General features: G+C 35.3%; 1 protein-coding gene across 4 annotated transcripts in view; it reads right to left on the bottom strand.

The window, feature by feature from the left end:
* Positions 1-20,128, bottom strand: part of TBCK (TBC1 domain containing kinase) — a 231,272-nt gene that overhangs the window by 133,122 nt on the left and 78,022 nt on the right. For all 4 annotated transcript variants that reach the window (XM_067735397.1, XM_067735395.1, XM_067735394.1 and 1 more), the window contains exons 13-19: positions 19,297-19,346; positions 18,988-19,117; positions 17,336-17,434; positions 15,601-15,663; positions 14,950-15,076; positions 13,508-13,558; positions 11,990-12,073 (exon numbers count right to left, since the gene is read on the bottom strand). In XM_067735397.1, coding sequence (XP_067591498.1) covers positions 11,990-12,073; positions 13,508-13,558; positions 14,950-15,076; positions 15,601-15,663; positions 17,336-17,434; positions 18,988-19,117; positions 19,297-19,346 — 604 coding nt within the window. The remainder of the gene's footprint in view (positions 1-11,989; positions 12,074-13,507; positions 13,559-14,949; positions 15,077-15,600; positions 15,664-17,335; positions 17,435-18,987; positions 19,118-19,296; positions 19,347-20,128) is intronic.

Raw genomic sequence — 20,128 nt, 5'->3', positions numbered from 1 at the left:
GACAAAGATGTGCATTAAACTGGAAATATGCAATGTACTGTTTTTCCAAATATATAACCCTTAGAGTGAAGTTGCATACTCTCCTTCTCTCTTTGCTACTGTTGGATGAGAAAGGAGATTTATATTATATTCCCATTTGACAACTGGACTTCAGACTTTGATGCCTGTCTTCCTTTCTCTCCCTAAAAGACTTGCTGAATGTCTATGTGTAGTGGGACCATACATCCTAGTTTACCTGGAAGAGTCCCAGTTGCCAATGGTAGACTCAGTGTCTGGTGCATTTAGTGCCCCTTCAACCCTCAAAAATATCACTAGTTAGTTATATATTCATCCTAGCTATGTGTGGCACTACATTAAATGCTAGGGACATTACAGTGAAGAAGATAGTTCCCTTGCCTTCAAAGGATTTATAAACATATACAAGTAAACAAAAAATTGGAGAAATTTTCCCAATTTTATTTCCCAAGTTTATATGGTACGTCCCTCTATCTTTCCCTTTCTGACTTCCACATCTTCTAATGGTTCAAGTGTAACTATGCCTTGGTTTTATAAACAGTGTAACAATATGCTGAATGTTGCGGTGAAATTCCAGTGGCCGTTTTGGTGAACACACACATAGTACAGTGACTTCAAACAACAGTTTAAATGTTTTATAGGCCAGTTTTCTGGGTTGTTTCTTTCTTAAGTGCAAGATGACATTAAGGTATAGTTGGATTTTCCATGAAGGATTAGTTTCCATCCTTAGTAACTAAGTGGCTGCCTCTCCTCACGGGCCTGAACCTGCCTTTTTTTCTCTTCAATACCTTAAAGTATGTCTGTCTTGCAAGTTATAACCCTGTTTTCCAATATCACTGAAACTCTAATCAATCTATCCCTTTCAAATCCCTCCATTTTCTTCAATCCAACTGGCACTCTAAGGTTCTGAATCTAAGAGTAATTTTAATAATCACAGATAATCTTAGGGGGACAACCCTGAATTGTTTAATCAGTATATTATTTTTTAAAGTTCCTATGTGTTGGTACTTTATCAACTCGATGGTAAATTTGCTGGGGACAATTTGATAGTGCCAAAAATGATTATGAATATTCATTTCAGCAGAAGTAATTAAATTTATTATCTTCTTAAAAATGTCTGCAGGTAATAAGTTAATAGAACCATGATTAAAAAACAAAACAGAACAGGACATCTTGACTAAATAGATAATTTTTCTCTCTTCTGTAAGAGGCAAAGCATTGAGTCTTATAAGCATATAAATACTCTATTTTATGAAAAACTTTAAAATAAAGAAGTTTAAAGTTCTATTAGAGTATAATTATAAAAACACATTTTGGGACTTCCCTGGTGGCGCAGTGGTTAAGAATCCACCTGCCAATGCAGGGGACATGGGTTTGAGCCCTGGTCCAGGAAGATCCCACATGCTGTGGAGCAACTAAGCCCATGTACCACAACTAGTGAGCCTGCACTCTAGAGCCCGTGAGCCACAACTACTGAGCCCGCATGCCACAACTACTGAAGTCCAAGCGCCTAGAGCCCGTGCTCTGCAACAAGAGAAGCCACCGCAATGAGAAGCCTGCACACTGCATCGAAGAGTAGCCCCTGCTTGCCTCAACTAGAGAAAGCCTGCGGGCAGCAACAAAGACCAACACACCCAAAAACAAATAATAAATAAATTTATAAAAAATAAAAACATATAAAAACACATGTTTTCAAAGAAGATTTAATGTTGCTATTGAATATAGAAACTTTTCATCTCAGTAGAGACAATTAAACGACTAAATGAATACGCAGTATTACAATTAGCTGTTGAATTGATTGGTTTCATATGACACAGGAGTTTTCCAAAACTATGGGAAACGAAGTGTGTACGTGATATTTATGCTAATCAAAATCAATGTTATTTTGAAGTTTAAAGCTTAAAACACCATAAAACACAGGGGGACGGGAGGACAATCAAAGAGGGAAACCAAGAAAATGAAAACTGAGTATTTCTAATTCCAAGCCTAAAATACACATTTTGAAGAATAAATCATTGCTCTTCCATAAACTTTGGCAACCAATAATCACTGTACTGTTTCAGCTCATTCTTTAGCTCTCCATCCCTCTTTCTCTGGCTCCATGGACCAGATTTGACTACTGGCTGTTTTATCAATCCATTTTGCACTTTTTTTTACCTCAGTTCTTTTCCTTGTCCTCTGTCTTCAGAATGTCTTTCTCCCTTTCACCAAGCAAATTCCTACTCAAATTTCAAGTTCGTCAATAAGTATTCTGTCTCTTAAGAAACCTTTCCAGACATGCCGTTCCTTTCCTTTGCCACCAAAAACAAAGTTAAAAAATCAAAATAACCTCACCCCACTTCTTCCTCTGCGCTAATATAGTAACATGTATACTTATTTCATTGACTTATAATTAGTTATTTTCACATTTATTTCCTATATTTGGCTATGAAATCCCTTGGAAAAAGACTGAATATTAAAGTACATTACTGGTTAATCAATCAAACTAAATATGAGTCTTTTTGGCCTTTCTGACCAATCTCTCCAAATTTGTGCTGTGTACACTGTGGTTTCTCTTGTATTTCCATATATGAAACAGATATGGTCTTGCTTATTTGTATAATAAGCCTTTTCAAAGTGTATTAAAGAAGTTCATAGTTAAAAAGTATGAAAACTCCTCTTTTTCAACATATATCTAGTTGAAATACGAAACAATTTGTGGAGAAATGAAACTTTTTAGAGGTTAAAAATAGGAATCTCTACAGAACCAATATAGAAGTTAATGTAATGGAAGCTATCTAATATGGCCCTGTAAGAGCTGGCCATCTAGTGAGGCACCATCCAGCCATCTCATAAATAACATAACCAACTCATTTTATAAGTCCTATTTTAACTGTTTTTCTGAGAATTCTCCAAATATCTTCATCTTTCTTAAAGCACAGGCATCTAGCTAAGCACTATGCTTGTAGAGGCCTGACAAATTTGGAAAAAATTATTTCCAGGCTTTCACATATGAAAGTTCAGTTAACACTACAGGTTCCAAAGGGAAAAAAAAAAAGTTAAGACCATTTTATTTATTGTGATCTATATTAAAGGCAATGATTCCATGAGACAAAAAGGGTGCATATATTTTTCCTTTTAAATGTATCTTTTATACATTAGAACTGTGGCTATGTATCATATAGCATGCTATTACTCTTTATTTCAAAGTAATTTAAGGTGAGACATAGAAAGTGGATTCTGGTAAGATATGCTTAGGAGTGTTTTGCTCAAATGTTTTATTATAGTCAAAATTATTTGAAAAGCACATTTAATACATTACAGACATTTCACTGTAAACATGATCCTTGTAAAAGTTATATGGAATATTTTATAATGTGGTATATATTATAAATAAACACTATAAACTGTATTATTGAGAAAAATACAAATAAGCCCTATGGCATTTTTTTAAAAAAACAAACTTGAGTTTAAAATTTTGACTGCTCTTTCTATAAAAATTGAAGAATACATTTAATAAAAAGATAACAGTATTATTCTAAAAACTATCTTGCTAAAAATGTCTTTTTTATGTATTATGAGTCTTAAAATTTCTAGTGACATTTCATTGACTCCATACATTTAACCTACAAACTAAAAATATTAACTCTGAATCACAGCAACTGGGAAGAGAATTTGATTTATTCAACTCCTACGGAGAAAATAAAAGTGCTGTTTAATCCCTTTTTTTTAATTTTTAAATTTAATTTTATTTTTTTAATGCAGCAGGTTCTTATTAGTCATCAATTTTACACACATCAATGTATACATGTCAATCCCAATCGCCCAAGTCATCACACCACCACCACCACCACCCCCATGGCTTTCAACCCTTGGTGTCCATACGTTTGTTCTCTACATCTGTGTCTCAATTTCTGCCCTGTAAACCGGTTCATCTGTACCATTTTTCTAGGTTCCACATACATGTGTTAATATACGATATTGGCTTTTCTCTTTCTGACTTACTTCACTCTGTGAGACAGTTGCTAGATCCATCCATGTCTCAACAAACGACTCAATTTCGTTCCCTTTAATGGCTGAGTAATATTCCATTGTATATATGTACCACCTCTTCTTTATCCATTCGTCTGTCGATGGGCATTTAGGTTGCTTCCATGACCTGGCTTTGTAAATAGTGCTGTACTGAACGTTGGGGTGCATATGTCTATTTGAATTATGGTTTTCTCTGGGTATATGCCCAGTAGTGGGATTGCTGCATCATATGGTAATTCTATTTTTAGTTTTTTAAGGAACCTCCATGCTGTTCTCCATAGTGGCTGTATCAATTTACATTCCCACCAACAGTGCAAGAGGGTTCCCTTTTCTCCAGACCCTCTCCAGCATTCGTTGTTTGTAGATTTTCTGATGATGCCCATTCTAACTGGTGTGAGGTGATACCTTGTTGTAGTTTTGACTTGCATTTCTCTAATAATTAGGGATGTTGAGCAGCTTTTCATGTACTTCTTGGCTCTCTGTATGTCTTCTTTACAGAAATGCCTATTTAGGTCTTCTGCCCATGTTTGGATTGGGCTGTTTATTTCTTTAATATTGAGCTGCATGAGCTGTTTATATATTTTGGAGATTAATCCTTTGTCCATTGATTCGTTGGCAAATATTTTCTCCCATTCTGTGGGCTGTCTTTTCATCTTGTTTATTGGTTTCTTTTGCTGTGTAAAAGCTTTGAAGTTTCATTAGGTCTCATTTGTTTATTTTTGTTTTTATTTCCATTACTCTAGGAGGTGGATCAAAAAAGATCTTGCTGTGATTCGTGTCAAAGAGTGTTCTTCCTATGTTTTCAGGTAAGAGTTTTATAGTGTCCAGGCTTACATTTAGGTCTCGAATCCATTCTGAGTTTACTTTTGTGTATGGTGTTAGGGAGTGCTCTAATTTCATTCTTTTACATGTCGTTGTCCAGTTTTCCCAGCACCACTTATTGAAGAGACTGTCTTTTCTCCATTGTATACCCTTGCCTCCTTTCTCATAGATTAGTTGACCATAGGTGTGTGGGTTTATCTCTGGGCTTTCTATCTTGTTCCATTGATCTATGTTTCTGTTTTTGTGCCAGTACCATATTGTCTTCATTACTGTAGCTTTGTAGCATAGTCTGAAGTCAGGGAGTCTGATTCCGCCAGCTCTGTTTTTTTCCCTCAAGACTGATTTGGCTATTCGGGGTCTTTTGTGTCTCCATACAAATTTTAAGACTTTTTGTTCTAGTTCCGTAAAAAATGCCACTGGTAATTTGATAGGGATTGCATTTAATCTGTAGATTGCTTTGGGTAGTAGAGTCATTTTCACAATATTGATTCTTCCAATCCAAGAACATGATATATCTCTCCATCTGTTGCTATCATCTTTAATTTCTTTCATCAGTGTCTTATAGTTTGCTGCATACAGTTCTTTTGTCCCCCTAGGTAGGTTTATTCCTAGGTATTTTATTCTTTTTGTTGCAATGGTAAATGGGAGTGTTTACTTAATTCCTCATTCAGATATTTCATCATTAGTGTATAGGAATGCAAGGGATTTCTGTGCATTAATTTTGTATACTGCAACTTTACCAAATTCATTGATTAGCTCTAGGAGTTTTCTGGTGGCATCTTTAGGATTCTCTATGTATAGTATCATGTCATCTGCAAACAGTGACAGTTTTACTTCTTTTCCAATTTGGATTCCTTTTATTTCTTTTTCTTCTCTGGTTGCTGTGGCTAGGACTTCCAAAACTATGTTGAATAATAGTGGTGAGAGTGGACATCCTTGTCTTGTTCCTGATCTTAGAGGAAATGCTTTCAGTTTTTCACCATTGGGAATGATGTTTGCTGTGGGTTTGTCACATATGGCCTTTATTATGTTGAGGTAGGGTCCCTCTATGCCCACTTTCTGGAGAGTTTTTATGATAAATCGGTATTGAATTCTGTCAAAAGCTTTCTCTACATCTATTGATATGATCATATGGTTTTAATACTTCAATTTGTTAATATGGTGTATCACATTGATTGATTTGCATATATTGAAGAATCCTTGTATCCCTGGGATAAGTCCCACTTGAGTGTATGATCCTTTTAATGTGCTGTTGGATTCTGTTTGCTAGTATTTTGCTGAGGATTTTTGCACCTATATTCATCAGTGATATTGGTCTCTAACTTTCTTTTCTTTGTAGTATCTTCGTCTGATTTTTGTATCAGGGTGATGGTGGCCTCATAGAATGAGTTTGGGAGTGTTCCTTCCTCTGCAATTTTTGGAAGACTTTGAGAAGGATGGGTGTTAACTCTTCTCTAAATGTTTGATAGAATTCACCTGTCAAGCCATCTGGTCCTGGACTTTTGTTTGTTGGAAGATTTTCAATCACAGTTTCAATTTCAATACTTGTGATTGGTCTGTTCATATTTCCTATTTCTTCCTGGTTCAGTCTTAGAAGATTATACCTTTCTAAGAATTTGTCCATTTCTTCTAGGTTGTCCATTTTATTGGCATAGAGTTGCTTGTAGTAGTCTCTTAGGATGCGTTGTATTTCTGCAGTGTCTGTTGTAACTTCTCCTTTTTCATTTCTAATTTTATTGATTTGAGTCGTCTCCCTCTTTTTCTTGATGAGTCTGGCTAATGGTTTATCAAGTTTGTTTATCTTCTCGAAGAACCAGCTTTTAGTTTTATTGATCTTTGGCACTGTTTACCTTGTTTCTATTTCATTTATTTCTGCTCTGATCTTTATGATTTCTTTCCTTCTGCTAACTTTGGGTTTTGTTTGTTCTTCTTTCTCTAGTTCCTTTAGGTGCAAGGTTAGATTGTTTATTTGAGATTTTTCTTGTTTCTTGAGGTAGGCTTGCATAGCTATAAACATCCCTCTTAAAGCTGCTTTTGCTGCATCCCATAGGTTTTGGATAGTCGTGTTTTCATTGTCATTTGTCTCTAGGTATTTTTTGATTTTCTCCTTGATTTCTTCAGTGATCTCTTGGTTATTTAGTAACGTATTGTTTAGCTTCCATGTGTTTGTGTTTTTTATGTTTTTTCCCCTGTAATTCATTTCTAATCTCATAGTGTTGTGGTCAGAAAAGGTGCTTGGTATGATTTCAATTTTATTAAATTTACTGAGGCTTGATCTGTGACCCAAGATGTGATCTATCCTGGAGAATGTTCCGTGTGCACTTGAGAAGAAAGTGTAATCTGCTGTTTTTGGATGGAATGTCCTATAAATATCAATTAAATCTATGTGGTCAATTGTGTCATTTAAAGATTGTGTTTCCTTTTTACTTTCTGTCTGCATAATCTGTCCATTGGTGTAAGTGAGGTGTTAAAGTCCCCCACTATTATTGTGTTACTGTCAATTTCCTGTTTTATAGCTGTTAGCATTTGCCTATGTATTGAGGTGCTCCTATGTTGGGTGCATATATATTTATAATTGTTATATCTTCTTCTTTGATTGATCCCTTGATCATTATGTAGTGTCCTTCCTTATGTCTTGTAACAGTCTTCATTTCAAAGTCTATTTTATCTGTTATGAGTAAGGCTACTCCCCCTTCTTTTGATTTCCTTTTGCATGGAGTATCTTTTTCCATCCCTTCACTTTCATCTGTATGTGTCCCTAGGTCTGAAGTGGGTCTCTTGTAGACAGCATATAGATGGGTCTTGTTTTTGTATCCATTCAGTGAGCCTGTGTCTTTTGGTTGGAGCGTTTAATCCATTCATGTTTAAGGTAATTATCGATATGTATGTTCCTATGACCACTTTCTTAACTGTTTTGTTTTTGTAGGTCCTTTTCTTCTCTTGTGTTTCCCACTTAGAGAAGTTTCTTTAGTATTTGTTGTAGAGCTGGTTTGGTGGTGCTGAATTCTCTTAGCTTTTGCTTGTCTGTAAAGCTTTTGATTTCTCCATCAAAGCTGAATGAGATCCTTGCCGGGTAGAGTAATCTGGTTGTAGGTTCTTCCCTTGCATCACTTTTAAGTATATCATGCCACTCCCTTCTGGCTGGTAGAGTTTCTGCTGAGAAATCAGCTGTTAACCTTATGGGAGTTCCCTTGTATGTTATTTGTCATTTTCCCTTGCTGCTTTCAATAATTTTTCTTTTGCTTTAATTTTTGCTAATTTGATTACTATGTGTCTCGTTATGTTTCTGTTTGGGTTTATCCTGTATGGGACTCTCTGTGCTTCCTGGACTTGCGTGGCTATTTCCTTTCCCATGTTAGGGAAGTTTTTGACTCTAATCGCTTCAAATATTTTCTCGGGTCCTTTCTCTCTCTTTTCCTTCTGGGACCCCTATAATGAGAATGCTGTTGCGTTTAATGTTGTTCCAGAGGTCTCTTAGGCTGTCTTCATTTCTTTTCATTCTTTTTTCTTCATTCTATTCCGCAGCAGTGAATTCCACCGTTCTGTCTTCCAGGTAACTTATCCGCTCTTCTGCCTCAGTTATTCTGCTATTGATTCCTTGTAGTGTAGTTTTCATTTCAGTTATTGTTTTGTTCATCTGTTTGTTTGTTCTTTAATTCTTCTAGGTTTTTGTTAAACATTTCTTGCATCTTCTCAATCTTTGCCTCCATTCTTTTTCCGAGGTCCTGGATCATCTTCACTATCATTATTCTGAATTTTTCTTCTGGAAGGTTGCCTATCTCCACTTCATTTAGTTGTTTTTCTGGGGTTTTATCTTGTTCCTTCATCTGGTACATAACGCTCTGCCTTTTCATCTTGTCTGTCTTTCTATGAATGTGGTTTTTGTTCCACAGGCTGCAGGATTGTATTTCTTCTTGCTTCTGCTATCTGCCCTCTGGTGGATGAGGCTAAGAGGCTTGTGTAAGTTTCCTGATGGGAGGGACTGGTGGTGGGTAGAGCTGACTGCTGCTCTGGTGGGCCGAGCTCAGCAAAACTTTAATCTGCTTAAATGTTGATGGGTGGGGCTGGGTTCCCTCCCAGTTGGTTGTTTGGCCTGAGGCAACCCAACCCTGGAGCCTACCTGGGCTCTTTGGGGGGGCTAATGACAGACTCTGGGAGGGCTCACGCCAAGAAGTACTTCCCAGAACTTCTGCTGCCAGTGTCCTTGTCCCCAAGGTTAGCCACAGGCACAACCCGCCTCTGCATGAGACCCTCCAACACTAGCAGGTAGGCCTGGCTCTGTCTCCCCTGGGGTCACCGCTCATTCCCCTGGGTCCCAATGCACACACTACTTTGTGTGTGCCCTCCAAGAGTGGAGTCTCTGTTTCCCCCAGTCCTGTCCAAGTCCTGCAATCAAATGCCACTAGCCTTCAAAGTCTGATTCTCTAGGAATTCCTCCTCCAGTTGCCAGACCCCCAGGTTGGGAAGCCTGACGTGGGGCTCCGAACCTTCACTCCAGTGGGTGGACTTTTGTAGTATAAGTGTTCTCCAGTCTGTGAGTCACTCACCCAGCAGTTATAGGATTTGATTTTACTGTGACTGTGCCCCTCCTACCGTCTCATTGTGGCTTCTCCTTTGTCTTTGGAGGTGGGGGATCTTTTTTGGTGAGTTCCAGTGTCTTCCTGTTGATGACTGCCCGGCAGCTAGTTGTGATTCTGGTGTTCTCACAAGAGGGAGTGAGAGCATGTCCTTCTACTCCACCATCTTGGTTCCTCTCCTCATGTTAGCTTTAAAAATAACAGCATTATACTGCTGTCTTATGTTTAACTGAGGATAAAGGAATCACCTTTTGTGTTGCACAAATACTAACCTGACTATTTTCTACGTTTAATTTTGTCAGTTTGTCTTTGGTGACTGTTTGACATATTTTGCAATGAATAGCCCCTGAAATCTCCTGGTATCATCCAAGGTATTATTAAATCTGCTCCTTTTGGTATTATGGAATCTTAGAGTATACTGTCAACTCTATAATAAACATTACTGATAAATTATAGTAAGAAATCTATGAATAAGTATGGAACATATCCTTATTAAGATACAAGGTATACATTTACAGAACACCAATTCATAAATTCCTGGAAGATGATATTACATGACTCTTGAAGTTGGATGCCTTTACTAAATTAACCTACAAGCAGAAGGTAAGTTCCTTCCTATAAAATATACTTGATCTTAATTATAAGAAATCAAAACAAAAAGTTGTTGCCCTCTAAAAAAAACATTCTTAAGTTAATCCCAACTATATATAAGTCCACATCCTAGGAATGTACAGGGACTTGGATATATCCATTTTAGGCCAAATCATTTCAATATACAAATACAAATCAATAGAAATTACATTTCAAAACTAACATAGAGACAATGGATCATTACTTCAATTTCTAGCACCCATCTATGTGGTAGACACAGAGAACCGTGAATGCTCACATGCCTCGATGTGTTTGTAAACACAAACACTAAGTTTTTAAAAAGAATTTTAATATTTTTCTCTATATACTAATGTAAATGATGATGGAAAAATTGTATGTGTTGTGCTATTTATCCATATTCTTTTCCTCTTATTTTCAGTCTCTTTATCTTTTTAATTTACATTTCCCTTTCTGCTTCCTTTCTAATTATTTTTTTCATTATATTGACCTCTGGTACTCTAGTTTTATACTCATTTCTAACTAATTAAAAATATTGCTAATTGAGACCCCACTTACTCAGAATTTTTGATAAATCAGACACAGCTTGTAGTTTTCCTGCTTTATCTATTCAAATTGAGTGAATTAAATGAAACCATAATGACACAGGTATAAATAAACAGCATCAGCTTTAAGTTGTTTAAAGTTTAATAGAATTAATAGGATATACATATAAGTAAAAAGGTCTAAATGAAGGGGGTGTTGGATAAGTTTCATAAAAATGGTAAATGGGGAGACTGCAACCAACTTTGTAGTCTGTTCCAAAAGAAATACGAAACTATAAGAAAATTCCCTGTCCTTAAAACATTAAAATCTTCTTGAAAATATAAGACATAAAATGATATATAATACCATGACAATAATTATATTATCAAAAAATTGTAATAATGAAAATAGTAATAGTACTAAAAATAATATAGTAATAATTATTGTTATTGAAATGAATGTTTTTATGTGCTAGGTATTTACATATCTTATAATGCTTAACCTTTACAACAATTTTTATTTCAGATATGAGGAACATTATACCTAGCCAACTTAAGTTATTTGTTTAAGACTCACAATAAGTAATGAAACTTAAATTTGAAACAGTTTGTCTGATTCACAAGTGTTTATTATTAAACTTCTGTTACACTACTTTAAAAAATGAGCTCAAAAACTTATATAAAAGTTTGAATGTGGCTGAAGTAGTCCTGAAAGAATTCACAGATGGGTTATGCTACGTCTTGAACTCTGAAGGAGGAGGTGTCTTTTAGGAAAGAAAAGAAAGTGGGAGGATATTTTGGGTGATCGAGCATGAATAAGATGAATGAGAAGTGTTTTTAATATTCTATTTACTTACACTGTTTAAACACTGTTTAAACTTTTTACTAATTCATGATAGGCTTGCTCCATGGTGAAGCTTTTTGTGGGCAATGTTAATAGTGAGAGAAACAAACAGCTGGACTTTTATTTTCTTAAACTGGCATGACTGAATTTGAACCAAACTGAGATTAGATATTAAACAGTCATTAGCAAAATACCATAATTCTTTGTGGACTTGAAGAAGAGACTAAACTTAGTGATCTTTTCACGTGTTTTAGTGACACACTGTAACCATATATATATATATATTTTTTTTCTGTACACGGGCCTCTCACTGTTGTGGCCTCTCCCGTTGTGGAGCACAGGCTCTGGGCACGCAGGCCCAGCGGCCATGGCTCACGGGCCCAGCCGTTCCGCGGCATGTGGGATCTTCCCGGACCGGAGCACGACCCCGCATCCCCCGCATTGGCAGGCGGACTCTCAACCACTGTGCACCAGGGAAGCCCTGTCACCATATTTTATTGGGTCAAAATCATAAATTTAACTGAGTATTGGTCACTTTTGACATAAGTGCTTTCCCTATAAAAAGGCAAAGAAACACACTTTCTTACCTTGTATTACATGCGAGTTGTCTTTCAAGAAGAAGTTATACAGGTATTTGGGGATAAAAGCAGACATACAGGCATAAGCCAAGGCTAAGAAAGAGTAAGGCAAATATAACAAATTAGTTAATGAGGTAAAAGATCAGCTGTCATTCACTCACTTAGCACACATTCCTTGAATCTATTTTTAAACAAGAGTTATGTTAATAACTGATGGAAGCACAAAATTTAAGGGGAAAAACCCTGTACCATTTAAAACAGAAAATGTTTTGGACAACAGAAGATAACCACCTTACAAACTTTTCAGTTTCAAACTACTGCAGCAGCAAAAAAAAAAAAAAAAAACCCAAAACAAACAAAAAACCCAAAAAACAAAAATAAACAACAAACAAAAAAGCAAACTACCGCAGCAATCATTATCCTACAAGAATAAAAACCTTTTTTATCAGAACTTTATGCATTTTTAAAATCTCTAAACATAATCATTATTAATGAGCTATATAAACCTCAAGATCGCTAATTTTTGTTGATGCAAAGAGCCTGAGAACTTTGGATTTAGAAACACTACCAATAAATTGTTCTTTCAAACACAGATCCTTTACTATTTTTGGATCAGTATGTGTGATAATGAGCTATGCTTAACTAAACACAACAAAACCTAGTCTAAAGACTAATGCCAGAGAACAGGCATTTAAAAATGTAGTCAAATAGTAAAATTTTAGTTCTCTGGGATTATGCTATTGCTACTCAAATTCCCAAAATCTATGAAAATTCTGATATGAAATAGAATTTGAAGAAATGGAGATTCTGAGATTGAGGCTTCTAAGGATTTATGCTATATATGGTAACACTCTCTATATGTGATATCATTAGAGATATTCGCAATAAATATTCAAATATTTATTGAAAAACCTACTATAAAAGGCATTATATGAGGGAACAGAAAACAAAACAAAAAAAACCCTTGTCATTTAAAAAAGCTGCTAAACAAAAAAAGGGTTACTATATTAGTATATAAATAACTATAATACAAAACATACAGAAGATAAATTTCTGGAAATACAAAGTGCTATATGGATTCAAGAGGGTAAGAAAAGTCTTCATTAAGGAGGTGGTGGCTTAAAAAATAAAAGGAGGTAGTGGTTGAAATAAAAGTCTCTGGAGGATAGAGTATCAATATTGTTTTCTTTACAAATTGTTCAGAAAGTATATATAGACTAAAACTAATCTCTAAAAAAGTCAGAATTTTCTCCAAAGTTTCATAAAAATAGTCACCAAAGTAGATGAATGCATTTAGAATAATCTATCAGGTTCTCCCTAAATCTCCAGTCACAGCTGAAACTCTCCAGTAATAAACTAATCCTTCACATCCTCTAAAATGAGTCTAATAGATTATTTCACAGAAATGTACAATATCTACTAGGAAGAGAGCAAGAACCTTACAATGAAAATAAAAAACTTTCACGTTTGATTAAAATATTTTAAAATAATATGCACAATAATTATTTAAATGATAAATAGGCTTACCTTCATTATTGAAATTTAAATAGAGAAATGGAGCACAAAGTGAGTCAAGACCTGATGGAGAGAGGTTGGGGAAAGAATTCAAATAAACTTAATCCAAGAGAATTGCAGATATATACCTTATTGAGTTCTCTGCATTACTTCTATATAGATTAAGCATTGTACGTTATTACCCATTCAGAAATATATTACGTCATGGGTTATTGTGAGGAATAACTGATGGTGACTGGCATAGAGTAGATGTCCAAAATAAACCAACCATTATTATTATCAAGGTTATTATGAGTTGAAGAGAGAAATATAGTAATAGAAAAATGTAAAAATGATAGAAGGCTTGCATATAGTACCTGACTGTGTGATCTTGTCAATCACTTAACTCCAGACAGGTTTCCTTATCTAGGAGATGAAAATTTTTCTTACATGTTTCTCTGGGATGATGAAAAAAAATTCTTTAAAAAATTGTAGGGCTTCCCTGGGCGCAGTGGTTGAGAGTTCACCTGCCGAGGCAGGGGACGCGGGTTCGTGCCCCAGTCCGGGAAGATTCCACATGCTGCGGAGCGGCTGGGCCCGTGAGCCATGGCCGCTGAGCCTGTGCATCTGGAGCCTGTGCTCCGCAATGGGAGAGGCCACAACAGTGACAGGCCCGCGTACCACAAAAAAAAAAATTGTGAAGTAAAATACAAATACATGACATATTTCTTTTATTAATAATAATGCTATTCATACACTGTCATGTTAAAAGAATGTATATAAATTTATCTGTAACCGTCAGAACTCTAAAATGAACAGAGCTAGGAAAAATAATAGCTTCATTTTCAGGTTTGGCCAGAAATAGACACAGAATTGAAATATAAGCACTATTATAACAAATTCAAAAATAAGACTATGTGGAATGGATTTCTCATTCATGAATTTATCAATGACCACAAAAACAGTAATGAGGAAAGCTACAAATCAAGGATATGGAGCATTAAAGATATTTTTTAAAAAAGAGAGAAAAAAATGAGAAGTTCAGGGTGATATCCTATTCCGCAATTCCCAGTAACCCTGATAAGCATAAGTTGTAGATCATTAAATGCCAAGAATGTAAACTTGCCGCAAATTATTTATGGTACAAAATTATTTTATTATTTGCATAAGTATTGAAAAAGTGTATTCACAAAGATTACAATAGCACAAAATATTCTTTATACTTTCCTAATCAACATGACAGCAAGTTGTCTCATTAAATGTCTTGCATTTAAATGATATTCATTAGACATTTAGACAAAGTTAAAAAAAAAGTTCTCATGTAAACCTCTCAAAAAATAGAGCATAGCTTTAGTATTGACTTTTCTCAAAGCCAAGGATATTTTGATATTTTGTTTTGATTTTAAAAATTGTCAGTCATGCAACATGTTCCTAACACTTCAAAAAGTGTCTTAGTAATAGGGAAAAACAGTTACCTTGCCAATATACAAGATCAGGATGAGACACAACCCAGGCTTTTAATACACGCCTAAATTTTGCATGACCTTCTGGTGATGACAGCAGTTCATCATACTGATGACAACGAGGAATATCCACTTCAATCTGTAAAACAGCCAAACAATAAGGTAAAACTATAATGGACTGATTGCCAATAAATCCCAAGATAAGGAAAAGGAGAAATTGTATTATGAAATTCTGAATAGGCAACCTCCATAATTGTGGTGTCTGAAGTTTTTGAATTTTATACTAATCCACTGGAAACACCAAAAAGTTGTAAGTATACTTAAACAAGGAAAGCAGACTACTTCTTTTGAAAAGGTATGTATTAATTTAGTTTTAAAAAAACCTTCCTTTACATTCTGGTCTAAATAAAGGACAATTTCTTCAGACAAAAAAGTACATTATTAGGAAAAGTTGCTTGGCCTAAATTCCTAAAAGGAACAGTTTTAACTCACTAATGAGTTAGAGTAGATCTTAAAGAGGTAAGAGTTATGCTTCTCTAACACCATATGCATATGATGGCTGCTCGGTATTCATAATGAAAGGAAGAAAATTCCTCATGCCTTTTTAAAATGTAAAGACTGGGCAGACTTATCTTAGGTTGTTTAAGAAAATCTAAATCATACTTGTCTATCTGTAGGAATTGGAGTATCTTTATCAATTGCATCATACTTGGCATGAATAGCCCCCTGCAAAAAATAAGAGAAGATATATTACTTTATCATACCCTTAATAAATTATAAATTTAGGAAAAATCTATTTATAAATATCTATCTTTGAAAACATACCCAATTATAGACAGGCACACTCAAACCCGAAGTATACTCCTTAGAAAAATTTTCTACATCTTTGACAGTCTGTGATGAAAGTCTGAGACAATTTACCATTTTGCTAAGGCAGACATTTGAATTAGACACACTGGAAGACAAATGTGTTGAATGAGTCATGTGGCTAACGACCATGCTTAGCCAATCTCCCAGCCTCCACAGCAACACAGAACACAGCCTTGCTGTTCTCTATTCACTGTTATCTCACGCATAGTAAATTTCATGAAGAAATTTTTTTTAAATTCCGGGGAGGGGAGTAGGGTTCATCCACAAGAAATTTCCCTGTTAAAGTTGGTAATGAAAGCAAAAGTAAAGTGAAACTGTTTAAAGCAGTGGTAGTTCAGCACCAGGAAGCAGAAGTTTGGGATGAATTAAAGAGTGGAATATCATGTAGTTATAAAATCATTAAGGAACTAAAGGGATCATTTACATTTTTCAGTTATACCATTACAGAAAGAATAACTGAATAAACCACTTCAAATGTTTGGTCAGCGTCCCAAGCATGGAACACTTCTTATTAGTCTGGTTAACCGTAATGGTAGAGAAACAGCCAGGAATTTGGGGTTCAAACTCTGTGCTGTGCCAACTTCTCTGGCACATCTATTTAATGAAAGATTTGGACAACCTGACCTTGGAAGTCCTCTTGAATTTTAAGCATTATATGGTTCTACAATTCTAACTATTACTGTATGATAGAACACTAGACATTCTTGTAAAGCAACCAACCAAAGTCAAAGATATTTAGAGACTCTCATCAAGGGAATCAGGAATGAAGGAAGGAAATCTTTCAACAGAGAGTTAAAAGGATTAAAAATATTTGGGGAAATTCACACACACAAAAATAGGTGATGGACATCCATAAGATATCTATAAGAAAATACATGAAGGCAAAATGACAAAGAAATTACAAAAAATGAAATAATCTGGCAGGATTTGGCCCATTATCATGACTGCTCTTCTCTGATAGCACTGCAAGTCACCCCACTAATTTTGTGACACTTTTCCTTTCCTCACTGCCACAGATAAGGTGTTGTAGAAGATAAAGTAGCTATTTCTCTTAGCAGCATGCTTTTGGTAAGACAGATGTGCCAAAAGGCACTAAATCATTATGTTAATGATTTCTGACAAGGTTCAAATTAGTATGGAAGATTTTTCCAAATTTAGATAGCATTAGTTATAAATAGGCAATCCAATTCCAAGATGAACATACTTTATAAGCAGGACTATAGACTTATAAATGATATACATATATTCTTAAAATATTTTGATTTTAAAATAATCAAGATAATTTCTGTGAGTCCATTAAATACATTAAATAGAATAAATCTAACAAACCATCAATTATGTTTTTCTATTCTATCTAGTCTATATTCTTTTCCTCTACTCCGTTCACTTAAAATTGCCAAATATTCTTAATGTTCATATTTTACTACATAATTTTCTAGCAACTTGAAAAGTACACATTCAGAAAGCACTTTCATTCTTTTTTCCTACCACTATTAATCAGCTTCCAACCTTCTCTTTTCTTTTTTACCTCAACTCCCAGAAGAGCAGCCCAGGTGAAACCTCTCATAAGAGGAGGAATATCGACTCTTGCTTCTTTCCAGATTTGATTTTTTTTATATGGATAAGCCTACAGATAAAAAAAGATACGAAAAATATCTCAAATTACCAGTGTCATCTTTTTAGTCTAGACAGATCTCAATATACCAGTGAAAAAGTTGAAGGTGAACTGTAATACATTTCTAAGTACCTGAAATTACTTTGATGTTATTAATACATATAAATTAGCAGTGCAATGGTTCTCTATCTTCTGTAAATCTCCTATTACACAATCAAAGAGAGGAGCTGATTCTACTGTTTTTAATCATTCCTCTCTATTATGTGCTCTGGGAGAATTAAGAAAGGCTCATAATGAGAATAATATTACCAGTCTCATATGGGTAAAATAATGTATGTAAGGCACTTTGTAAAATATCTGGTGATATAGAAAGTATTAAACAAATATGTTATTATGGTTTCTTCTATATCTTTGCACATAAATTTGTCATTCTGTAAATTTGTATGTTAGGAGAGATTTCTAGAAGAGAATTACTAGGACAAAGGGTATGGATGTTGTTAACGCTCTTGATACATATTTTCAATTGTTTTACAGAATGTTTCTAACACCTTACACTTACTCTAAAAGAGTGAGAGTTCTGGGGGCTTCCCTGGTGGCACAGTGGTTGAGAGTCCACCTGCCGATGCAGGGGACACGGGTTTGTGCCCCGGTCCGGGAAGATCCCACATGCCGCAGAGCGGCTGGGCCCGTGGGCCGTGGCCACTGAGCCTGCGCGTCTGGAGCCTGTGCTCCACAACGGGAGAGGCCACAACAGTGAGAGGCCCGCGTACCGCAAAAAAAAAAAAAAAAAGAATGAGAGTTCCAATCTCAATATACCTTTATTCACTTTGCTAATTCAGTATGCAAGAAAAAGTTATTTTAATTTTTTTTCATTCCTAGTAAGGATACACATTTTGAATTGATTTACTGACTAGTTGTAGTCCTGTTGCGTTCTTTATCCATTTCTCTGTTTCGATAATAGTGCTTTTTCTTTTGGTTTTTAGGTGTTCATTTACTTATTTGGCTGCACTTGGTCTTAGTTGCGGCACGCTGGATCTTCATTGCGGCATGCAGGGATCTTTCGTTGTGACACATGGGCTTCTCCCTAGTTGTGGTGCACGGGCTCTAGAGCACGTGGGCTCAGCAGTTGCTGGGCACGGGCTCCACAGCGCACAGGCTCAGCCGCTGTGGCATGCAGGCTCTCTAGTTGTGGTGCGCAGGCTTAGTTGCCCTGCAGCACGTGGGATCTTAGCTCCTTGACCAGGAATTGAACCCATGTCACCTGCATTGGAAGGCGGATTCTTACCAACTGGACCACCAGGGAACTCCCCTTAGGTGTTCTTTAAATAGTACAGATAGTAATATTTTGTCTAATATGATTTTGCATAGATTTCTGCATCTTGTTTACTTTTTAATTTTATGTACTATGAACAGGTATCATTTTTATAATTAAAGTTAATCAGAAAAGATAGGTCATAAGAATTAGTGTTCTCATGACATCAAGATTCCCTAAGAATTACCAATGAAATAAAAAATAAGGATTGTATGTGGGCTCTTTATAACACTTTACAGTTTAGAATCTCTACCTTTAGCAGCCTGTCAAAGAGAATGATTCTGTTTAGTTGGTACTCTGTGTCCCTCTCTCGGATGATTAAAGGGAGAGTGGCAGCTGCAGACAGCTCATTATTGCTGTTTGAATGAGGTAAATTAGACTGACTGTAAAAAAGAAACAAAAGCAGAAAAATTGACAAAAGGTATAAAAATTTTTAAAATTAAAAACACCATATTTTTGTGTTATTTTTAGGAAATACTTTTCAAAGAAAATGTACAAGCTTCTTACCAGTATAATATAGACAGAAAGGAAAAATAAGTGTAAAAGGAGACGATATACTCACTCATCTTCAAGTAGTGGGTAAAATGCTTCTCCATCAACATCTTTTAATCTCTGTGAATTCAGAGAGAAAGTATTTGTGATATTTAGGATCTGAGACAGAAACGCTGATCCATATTTAAAAGGAAAAATACATTAAAATTATGAATTTATAAAGGTACCAAGAAAAGTATAAGATAGAATCTAAAATTCATTCCTAACATAAATATGCAAATATACCATGCCTCCAGTGATTAAATCTGGCTGTGAAGAACCGTTTTTTTGGTTTTTGATTTTTTAACCTCTAGGTATCTCTTGTAAAGGTTAGACACCTATAATAATTGTTGTCCAAACACAATTCAGAAATACTAAAATTAGTATCAAATTTAATAAATGGATATTTTAAAATTATATGAATATTATTTTAAAATGTACTTTTGCATACATATCCCTCAAAGTCAGATTTTTGTTTTGACATTAATACAAACTAAGACAAAAGTAAGGTGCTAATAAAAAGGATTCAAAAGAATTTCTCACATCATACTTTGAACATAGATGATTCAAATGGCTGATAAATCAACTGACAAAATTCAATTTTTATTTTTTTCACAAAGTCATTATAATAAATGTTACACCAAATGATGACATTGCCAGAATTACAGATATTCTCCAAAAACATAAGAAGGTAGGCAGTAGTAAAGTAAAATCTTAGACAAATGCTAAGCAGGGTGATTAAAGTTAATGCCACCCTGCCTGCTGCCCTGCTGTTCAGTTCAACTTCCAACTAGAGGGCAGCGTGTCTGCTCCTCTGGGGACCTACACAGAAGATCGAAGTCGCTGTGTAGCCAGCATCGACC

The sequence above is a fragment of the Pseudorca crassidens genome, chromosome 4, assembly GCF_039906515.1.
Source record: "Pseudorca crassidens isolate mPseCra1 chromosome 4, mPseCra1.hap1, whole genome shotgun sequence".
NCBI classification, from domain to species: domain Eukaryota; kingdom Metazoa; phylum Chordata; class Mammalia; order Artiodactyla; family Delphinidae; genus Pseudorca; species Pseudorca crassidens.
Note: the sequence above shows the minus strand (reverse complement) of the source record. Positions and strands in the feature narration are given on the sequence as shown.